This window comes from Rhagoletis zephyria, unplaced genomic scaffold (genome assembly GCF_001687245.7).
Source record: "Rhagoletis zephyria isolate East Lansing unplaced genomic scaffold, Rhagoletis_zephyria_1.1 Rzeph_scaffold_02337, whole genome shotgun sequence".
NCBI lineage: Eukaryota > Metazoa > Arthropoda > Insecta > Diptera > Tephritidae > Rhagoletis > Rhagoletis zephyria.
In genome coordinates this window covers 34077-44748 of record NW_016159421.1, presented here as the reverse complement: position 1 = coordinate 44748, position 10672 = coordinate 34077, and the positions used below count along the sequence as shown (strand labels likewise).

The window sequence follows — 10672 nt, the reverse complement described above, 5'->3', positions numbered from 1 at the left end:
CAACAATGATGAGAACAAAAACATGCACAACAAATGCGATCGCAGCAACAACAAAACACGGCAAAATATGGGTGATGGCAATGACAGCTGATCGATTTGGTGATGTTGCCGTCGCCAGTTGTCAATTGGTTGGAGGAGGCAAGCAGCAACAGGCGCTTAGCAAAGGCAACAAATAATAATACATACTTACAAATAATCGGAGTAGCGCGCATAGCAACAGACGAAACTAGCCGCCCAAAGCGTAGCGGCCGGTAAATCAATCAATAAATTGTTGTTGGTGGTTGAATTTTCGACAACTAATTTTATAACTTTATTTTAGACTTAAATGTGGTCTTACAGAATTTTTAGAACTAAGGATTTTTACTAAATAAATAAAACAAACTAAAATAAAATTAAATTATATTAAATTAAACTAAATAAAATAAAACAAAACAAAATAAAATAGAATAGAATAGAAAAAAATAAAAAAAAATAAAATAAAATAAAATAAAATAAAATAAAATAAAATAAAGTAAAATAAAATAAAATAAAATAAAATAAAGTAAAATAAAATAAAATAAAATAAAATAAAGTAAAATAAAATAAAATAAAATAAAATAAAGTAAAATAAAATAAAATAAAATAAAATAAAGTAAAATAAAATAAAATAAAATAAAATAAAATAAAATAAAACAAATTAAGATTAAATAAAAAAATAAATGTAATATGCAAAAAAATTATAAAATTAGATAAATATAAAATAAAAAAAAAATAAAAATTTAATAAAACCAAATAAAATAAAACAAAATAAAATAAAATAAAAATATATGCAATACAATACTATAAAATAAAACAAAATTAAATTAAATTAAATCAAATCAAAATAAAATAAAAAATAATGTAAAATAAAAGAAGATAAAAGAAAAAATAAAATAAAATAGAAGAATAAAAAATAAATAAAATAAAAACTATCAAAAAAAACTAAATTTAATTAAACCAAATCAAAATAATATAAAATCAAACAAAAATTAGAAGAATTAGAAAAAAAAAATCAAATCTAACTAAATTAAAGAAAATCAAATAAAATACAAAACAAATTAAAATAAAATAAAATAAATCCAATTTGAAATAGTAAATGCAAATAATTTAAAATATTTTTTTTTTCTTCCAACCTCTCTAAGTATATTTAATTACTAAGTATGCATTATTTACCATAAAACAACGCATAATTATATTTGGCTTGGTATTTTTTTTTTGCATCAGTTATTTAATTTTTGGCACTGTTGAGTTGAGGGCTTCCTCGTGAAAACCTATAAAATTCTGCCTAAGGCCTACTCAGCCTGCAGTCATCCACACGCGCATAAGTATCTGTATATAAAAGGTTGCACACCGCTGCATTGTTGTCAAAACTCATTTCGGCCACTTTGAATTCCGGATTAACGGCGATTTTCAAAATATAAGAACCGGTATCTAATTCGGAAATATCCACCCACTGGCAGTCCAAATTGTAAAGGTAAATATCAGAGCAATTGACTGAGATGCCTGAATGTAAAATAAGAATGAAAAACCTCAACGCCAACTCACTTCCACTTCTAACCCACCCTGATCTCCAAAATTGGCGCAGTTATATTTCTTTGGTACTCCTGAGAGGCACTGATTATCCTCCAAGCAAAAGGATGCTTTGTGTCCTTGTGCCACTTTGTTGCCCATCAGATCATAGACATCGAATGTGGCAAATACCTCCATGCTGTGATAGTGCCTGCGAAGAGAAAATATCTGTCTAGAAAGCCTTTACTAAACCCTTCTCCATTCCCACTTACATATGACACATGTGCCACTCCCACAGGTGTTTCTCCTTGAACGGCCGAAAATCTGTGTTGCCCGCATTCAGTGTACTCGCGGTAAATTTTAGCAACCGCCGTGTCACATAACGCCAATTAGGATCATCTCGCTGTATGTCATAAGCCTCATTCGCTACACAGTTCTCCTCCATTGCGCACTGCATCAGTGCCATCGGTCGATCTTCCAAGTGCGCCGTTTGTTCTAGTTCATAGAAGTCCACCACCAAATCGGGCGCCAAATGATCGCATACCGCCACCGCAACATGATTACGCTCACCGTGACATTCCGCAGGCGGTCGCAAGTGGTCGTGATGTAGACATTGCGCCAACGAAGTCTCATTACCATAACACTCGGTACCGCTTAGTACCGCCGGCGCAATGTCCAATCCACCAAAGTAGTCCGTTTGAAGCGCGTCGCGTGCGAAACCCAAATCCAGTTGACGACAAACTACGTTTGCTTCCAGCAGTGACCATCCGTCCGAGCATATTGTGCCCCATCGGCCACCATCGATGCGCACTTCAACGCGTCCTTCGTGCGCTCGGCGTCCACCGCGTAACCGCAATTCGATACGATAGGCATGTGGTAGCGTGAATTTTGGCAGGTGCTGTGGCAAAGGTGCCTCCGTTGTGCGCTCTGCTTGCGGACTCTTGCAGACAACACCGGCGGCTTCATTAGCTTCACAGTCGTTTATGCCCCAACCATCGAAGTGGCAGTCGGTGAGTTCGTGTTCGTCGCCTTCACAGTACATGTTGTCCATCCAGTAGCGACGTCGCGCTAAACCGAAAAAACCGTTGTGGGTGACGCGTCGAAGACCAGGATAGCCCAGTTGCTGGCATACGACGCGGCCTTCGAGTGCATCCCATTCGTCGTCGCAAATGGCACCCCATTTGTTGTTGTGTAATATTTCGATGTTGCCTGGAATGAGATGGGAAAAATGGTACTTACAAAAGTTGTCTTCTGAGTCTTTAAAACATTTGTAGGGGAAAATTAGGATAACGATTAAATATTAGCTATTTTTCTCGAACTGTTTAAAATAAGCTCGGGTTGGTATTTGAAGTAGACATTTTTTGCATAAACGTTGTGAAATGAGCTGACTGGGTGCGGTATAGAGGAGGAAATATTTTTAGGCAAAGAAATGTTTGTTGTTTCTAAGGCTAAGAAAGCTTAAGACTGCTGCACCTAGCTGGTAAAGCGGTAAAAATTATCAGGGTATTTGGTAAATAATATCGAGAATCTCTGCAAACTCTTTGGCAGCACATCGGTAAAAAATGTAACGCTCTGTAATGGACTTTGAAAACTAGGTTCAACCATGCCCGTGCCCCCTGATAACCTGCTCTTAAAAGTTAATACCATAGCGTCTACTAATGGAAGTTGGATTTATCTGCTCATCGTTCGACTAACGTCTTATAATAATTGTTGTAAACTCTTTTAAGCTGAGGACGAGTTAGAATCCTAAAAAATCTTTTCTGTGAAAATGCCCTACACGCCTTTGGTGGACTATTTATTTGTAGATCTGGGCAGTGTAGGCACACTTGTACTGGAGGAACTGTCTGAAATCCTTAAAAGATCAAACAAGTTTAACTGTCAGCAGGGATAGGACTAGGGTACGGTCTCCTGACCATCCGAATGTGCCTTTGTAGACACCGAGTGAACTCTTGATGAGAGCAGCTTAAGATTATTTAGCTCTGCGAAAGTTGGCTGCCCATACTGGCATGCAAAGCTTTTGAGTTCTGCCAAGCACGAAATCATTAAAGCCGGCCCGCAATATCCATACCAGAATCCTTGAGAGTATGAACCAAATGTCATCCAATGGTATCCAATTTTATTTTGCTTCAATGGGATCCCGAGATGAAAAAATTTTAGCCGAGAGAACTTTTAACAGAGTTGCCATATATTTTAATGAGTCATAAAACTTATTTAAGTGCAATTTTCCAATATGAATATCAATCGATAACCCTTGGGAAATGATTTAATTCAATTAGATTTGACAATTTTCTTTTTTGATTGCATTGAAACTTTTCAAGGAAAAAAATCGACATATCTAGAAAATCTAATATATTAATATACTTGAATACATGTACCAAAAAAGCCGTGTTTTTGGCATTTCTATTATTTTATTTAGTTTTTTTTTTTTTGAAGGTTGCCACTGTAAAAAAGCTTAGACCATTTTTTTTGTGAGATTTTGGCAAAACGCTGGACAGTATGCACTATTCATTTTGACGGTACATGGCAGTAGCAATACCCCTTTTGTATTAAAAAAAAAGGTAGGCATTAGACCTACGGACCGCAAAAAAAGTCATTTAAAGTTAAATCAAACTAAAAAATAAAAAAGTTCGTATACAAATTTTTACCATTTAATAATTTCTTTTCTCCCTCAGACGAGCTGAAAGCAGGAGTGGTCTAATAAATACAGCTGTGCGCTTAGTTGTTTATTCCCAATTTTGCACGGGTAACGTGCTAGGATTTATCCTTTTTATCTCACTACTTTTGTCACCTTTCTTCCAAGGAATTTTTTAAACGCAGTTTCAACTGGAAAATATTTCCCTGTCTAAGCCGAAAGCGGAAACTTGTGTATTTCTTTGCTTCCGTTAGCTCATTTTCTCAGCTGAAATTCCGTTGAATTTATGCGTTTCTTTTCGAACACTTCCACATCACTCCTCCCTCTTATTCAGCTCCCTTCCTTGACTTACCTTCATACTCCGTTTCACCGCCCACCAATCGTATGGCACCCTCCTCCTTATTTAAAGTTTTAATATACTTCTGCACCAGCCGTTGCCGTTCCTGACGCGCTTCCTCCAGAGTGCGTTGTTGCACGACGCTCGACACTAGCAAGCCATCAAGAACGAATAAAGCGAAAATAAGCAATAGGAATAGACGACGAAATAGGGTGCAAAACATTAAAGACATGTTGCTTGTGGCGAGGTAATTTTATAAATTTTTTATATAGATAGTCGATTAATCGAAGTTCATGGCAGGACACCGGTAAAAATAGTAATTCACACCCTTGTTAGTTGAGCAGCCAAGAACTATGTTTTTTTCTAAGTACGCGCGCGATCGTTAGTACGTAACGCCGATGCGCCGAAAAAAAGAACTTTTGCTTTGAGCGGCAAACAAACCGCGACTATTTGCCAAACGCCAATCAGCGTTCAACAAAAGTTTAATTATGTTCGAGACAGAAAAGAAGCTTAGAGCGCGTTGTTTGTTGCGAACAACAGCGTCGGCGTTAGCGGCTGAGGCAGTGACAGTGACAGTGACAGTGGCAGCAATAATAAACCAAAGCATCAACAATATGCTATAATAACAACAACATTGAGAGCAACAAGATTCTTAGCTATGAATTTCAAAAATTATATCTGTTAGAACTTGAACGAGGGCATGAGGGAAAAGGAGGAAGCTTAAAATGCCTTTGCAAAATAATGGGGAAAAAATATGAAATAATAATTTTAAAAAAATAAATGCTTCTAAAAGCAACAAAAATGCCTCGGCTGTGAACTTCAGTTGCGGAACTGGGCGGATCGCGGTTGATGAAAATCGCACGAGCTGCGATGACACAGCAGCCTGCCAGCCCACAAAAGCATGAAAATTTATGTACGCATGGAAATATATTTGTATGCACTGAGCTCAGCAAAGGTTTACGTCATTGTGTCATCAAGCGCCCAACAATTGGTTCACTACGGCAGTAAGCGCGCAGAGGCAGCGCGGAGCGGGGAGTCCGCTACGAACAGATCGTAAACACAGCAACAAACTGAAAATCAATTAAGTTTGCTGATCAAACGATTGGCGAGCAAAGCTTTTGCATTTTCAGTTTCTAATAAAAATGCGATGCTCAAATGCGAGCGGTAATGCGTCAAACATTTTGGAGAAATACAGAAAATGTAAAAGAAAAAACCAGAAAGAAAAATGCCTGCAAAAAAGCTACATAATGCGTTCAACAAGATCAGTGCGCTCATCGAGCATCAACGCTAAAAAGCATATCGAACGCAAGTAGATGAAAAAACAACAAAAATTCCACGGCAGTTAGCCTAAAAGCAATCGCTATGCGTACGCGATCACGTTTCGCGATCAATTGCATGATTTTCCAAGATCACTTTTCCTCCCCCTGTCACTATTCGCTGTTATGTCATGCCGCTGCTAAAAGACGATTTTATTAGTTTAGCAATTGTCAAACGCCGTAAGGCTGTAGCGTTTTTACTACAGTTGATCATCGATGATATTCAAATTGTTATGCGCGCGCAAATCGAGCGATCGGTGCAGATCGGCAGCATAAATTTGTCAGCCCCTCACCACCTCATTGGTTTTGGATACCATACAGACGCGTTTGATATTGAATTGGGTTCCGTTTGTCACCGACAACATAGAGAAGTCATGTTGTTGATATGTGTAGCTTATGTGTTGTATGTTATACCCCTCTCAGTTGAGAGCAAAATGCATTCTGCTCGAAATCTTCTAAGCCTAGAGAAATTCCGACCCACTTCAAGTCAAACTTTATGTCTTTGGTCATCGTTTGTGTGATGCTATTTAGGCCAACGAACCACTAGCTCCCTCGGTCACCTCGATCGTCAATGAGATTTAGAAAAAATTCTCGTTTAGCCTTACAGGGGCACTCCAAGCGATGATTCCCCGTTCTCGTCGTCGTCTTCAAGCTCCCTACCTCGGAATATCTTAAATTTGCATGCCAACACGCCACACACCAAAGTGAATTCAGAGACCTAGCTCTTGTATAGCCGATTTCTGATTGCCATCAGGAACAGAACGGCTGGATAATTGCCTTTTTGTTTTTAGGGTTCATAATTCCCATATATTATAGCAGCTTCACTCTCTTCGTACTTATCCATCGCCAGATAAGCTTTGAGCTTTATGCCCAACCAAACGTAGCTGGCCTCGGCTATGTTCCAGCGCATAAATTCCTTGGAGACTTTGTTCTCGCTATGGTTGTAGCCACCGATTCCCTCGTTATCATCTAACCGGAGTATCGGACCATCGGGTTTGGCTGAAGTAGTCGCTATCTCCAAGACCGAATGATCGGCCCCCATCTGCGGCAACTTGTCAAAGACTGCAGCAGTTGGATGACTCGTATATGTCAGCGACGCGAAGGTGGTTTACGACAGTTTGATATGGGCTTAAATACGCCTAATACATCTTTGCACTTTTTAGCGGGTTTCGAAACGTCGTTTCGTCATCGATAGCGTCGCTTTTTCGCTCGGTCTCTTCCTATCCGGACTTCGCAGGGTTGTTTTTAATCAAGCTTTCGCAGACACTAACTATGCAGTCGCGCACGTTCTGGATGCCCTTCTCCTGAATTTCTGTCGGCAATTTTCTTCGACTTGTAAATTTTACATTTCAACAGGTCTTGCCATTAACCACCATCGGTAATGCAGACTCGCCCCTATACACCTATGGCCTCGATATTTTGTGAGCGGAAGAAGTAGTTTCTCAACTGTAGAGTTGGGGTCGTAATTCTCGAAGGGTGCACGTTCATCTGAATATCCACCAGATAGATGCATTAGACCTCAGGTGTGCACACTTAACTCCTATCTGAGAACGAAAAAGCTACAGACTTGGCTTTGCTACCAGGGTGAGTGGTAAAAATAGAGCCGGTATTTTAAGCAGATAATCTACCTGAGCTGATGTGTTTTTCACCCACTATGCGTTGGCTCGCGCCGGCTGGTACTGCCTGAGACTGACTCGGCATCCGTCTCCTGACAAGAGCAGAGCAAGGTATTATCCTTAAATTACTTCAATAAGATGCGCTCGAGGGAGATTCATGTTTTCAAGTGTACAAGCATACAAATATTTCCTGGCTCTTTGCAGGTATCAGTGTCATCCGTTCCAATACATTGGAAGTCCGTTTATCTTGGATCTAACCTTTTCAAGGAGAATATAATTATTCTGTAGGTGTGAGTTTTCCTCTACTGTGCAAGCGTGCTTCCACTATTTCTTGATGTGTTGAAGAACTTTCTTTTGCCCATTCTACTTGTGCTGCCAGAATGTTAAAACGCTTCGAGAAAGCTATATGAATTTGAACACCTTTGGGGAGCCAAGGTTAGAAGAAGTGGAAATATGTGTTTGTCAGTATATCTAAAGACGTGTATCGATCTTCATTTATCCCGCCTATTTTTTGCGGATCTCAATTTCGAAATTTGTTCTTAGTGGTATATTTTTGAATATCAGCAGATTATCAGCATTTTACATGAGTCTATACATATATGCATCTCCATTGAAATCGCTTAAGCATACCCACAGCAGATGTTGTCAATTGGAGCATTTGAACTTGACACTCAAAAGCGCCCAATTGTTATGTATGAGACACTTAATTGTATTTGTTTTAAACAAAGCAGTAAAAAAAATAAAAAATTTAAATACATATATCGCAACGATATAAGCATAATCATAAAAAGAAGTACTAGCGATAAAAAAAAAAACAAAATAAAAAAACACATCCATAAAGAAAAGCGCGCGTTATTGCTAAATCTGTTGACGATCATCAATTCAATGAGCGCAATTGTGGCAAGCGAGGGTGTGGTGCAATATGAGCTCTAAATTGCGGTATATGTATCAGGGATGAAAAATGGAAATTTCAGATTGTACCTAATATCATAAAATAAATGCACCTAAATGAGACAGATTGTACCTAAAAAAATTACATCATTCGTATGTAGTTTTTTAATAATATGTTTAAAAATATGAATACAGAAGGTGGATGTACTTTAAACTTGATTAGCTTTTTTTTAACTGAGCTTGTATCTACATCCAGAGTATAGTCTAATGGGAATCAGAGAAGCTTTTTGACTACTGAAAAATATTGACGAAATAGACAAAAAACACACTTTGCGAAGTTAACTTTTTTCCAGCTTTTTATAAAGCAACAGAAAAAGTGTGCTAATTTATCCGATTCCCTTTAGTAGCTGCAGCGATTCTAGAGAAAATAATGAGAATTGCCGTTAGTATATTCGAAAGCAGTTTAAATATATTCCAGAAGTCAAATAGCTATTGAATAGATTTGAGGCCCTCAACTACAGAAAATATGAAATATGAATAAATCCTAGACCCAGGAATGTATGGGCGAATAAAATTAATAGAAGAGTTAAAAATGTTATTATATGATGGAAACTTTAGCTTTTATGGTTTCAATGGATTAAAAAATGCATTCAAACAATTGCAAGGGTAAAACTGTAAATTCAACCCCGTCATTCGACGCAATGACGTTTTATTGAAGAAATTAATTCCAATTTCGAATACAAAAAAATATAACAAGAATTACGAATTTTAGGAAAGCTAAGTAAAGTGTTAATTTTTTGTAGTGGCTGTTCTAAATGCAATGTTAAATGTTTAAGAGTATACATAATATGATTTTGTTAATTTCTTCCTTTTGACCACTTTTCCCCACTTTTTCCCATGCCGACAAGTAAATATATTCTCACATAAAGGAAAAAAAATAAGAATACAAATTCATTGATCAATAGGTGATTGTACCCAAACGCTAGTGATTGTACCTAATGTACCTTTAGGTCAGCAAACGTCGGAAAAAGGTACAATTGTACCTACTTTTTCATCCCTGATATATATACTCTTATAAATGCTCATACCCAGCTACATACTTAGAGATATATCTCTGCTCGAACAGTGATAGTCGATTGCCGTTGGTTATTGGATACATTAACTGTTTCTACATTCATACATACGTAAGTATGCTGGCATCTTGTTGCTTCCTCTACTCTTACTTGTTTAGCTTCTTGTTTTTCATTAAATTGATTTTTGTTTTGTTTTTAGTTTTATATTTCATACAAATGTGCATGTACATAATAATACGTATGTATGTGGGTTTGTGCTTTGGCAATACTTTTCCAGTATCGTTTGCTTTGCCATTGAGTATTAGCCCCGCATTACCGAGCGCTACGAGTTGTTGACACTCCCCAATCGAAAGTCGATGTCTATGTCAATTTGTGGTGTTGTCTTGGTTCTTTTAATTCCATTTCAAATTCTAATGTTTAGCAATCATACGATACTTTGTCTCAAGTTTATTTGCGGAGCATAGCAATTAAGCTTTAGAATTACGCAAGTGTATTTGCTTTGCTACAGTTAAATGAAATCACAAAAACATATGGACATATGTATGTTCACATTTATGTAAGCACATAAAAAGTAATGTGGAAGTGAAGGTCAATTTTTACTTAAAATTTGATACCGAAATTATCGAGCTCGTTATCGTTTTCGTTTTTGATAGCCGGAAGTATTGTATTTATTGTGGCATCTCTAAAGGCCCTAAGAGGCCGTGGAGTGTTTCCAGATTTGCTCGATTGCTTGGTTCTCTTATCTTGGCGGCTTTTGAAAACCACCGCTTTGGTGTAGGAAGGTCCGGAAAGGAGCCGATTTGATGCCCCTTGAAAAATTTACCAGCTTCTCCTGATCTAAAGGAACGAGGTTCTTTAGGCTCCTGGAAACTATTTTCAATCAGTTTCCAACGTGACAGAAGGTTGATCCTCCTACTTTTCTCTTGAGCCAGTAGCGCGGATATCAAGCCTGATAATTACTTTTGTGGTAACTTATAGCTGACTAGAGGCTATTTACTCACTTATAAAAGGTTTATATAGTTGGTCTATCCAGCTGAGCGGATGGTGTCCGGCTTAGAAAAAAAACTTAAACTATTGAGTGTGTGTGAGCATCAGATGATGAGGGTTATTTGCTATTTTGACTTCAACAGGATCTAAGTAATTTGGTCTTTTGGACTGACTGCCGCCTAACCTAACCTTCCCGCTGGCTAGTAGAACACTCTTGGTTGGAGGTTGGACTTCCTGGGATGACATGCTGTTTTGGCAACAGTTAATGCAATAGTGGGTATAGCCAGAAAGCC

At 37.8% G+C, this 10672-nt stretch overlaps 1 protein-coding gene across 1 annotated transcript; it reads right to left on the bottom strand.

Moving 5' to 3' along the window:
- Positions 1-1236: 1236 nt before the first annotated feature.
- Positions 1237-4969, bottom strand: Loxl2 (Lysyl oxidase-like 2). Its single transcript, XM_017621052.1, has 4 exons — positions 4512-4969; positions 1800-2736; positions 1581-1738; positions 1237-1521 (listed from the first exon to the last, which is right to left on the bottom strand). The coding sequence occupies exons 1-4, from the start codon at positions 4726-4728 to the stop codon at positions 1304-1306; spliced, it is 1530 nt and encodes a 509-aa protein (XP_017476541.1). The 5' UTR covers positions 4729-4969; the 3' UTR covers positions 1237-1303.
- Between the last annotated feature and the right edge of the window lie 5703 nt (positions 4970-10672).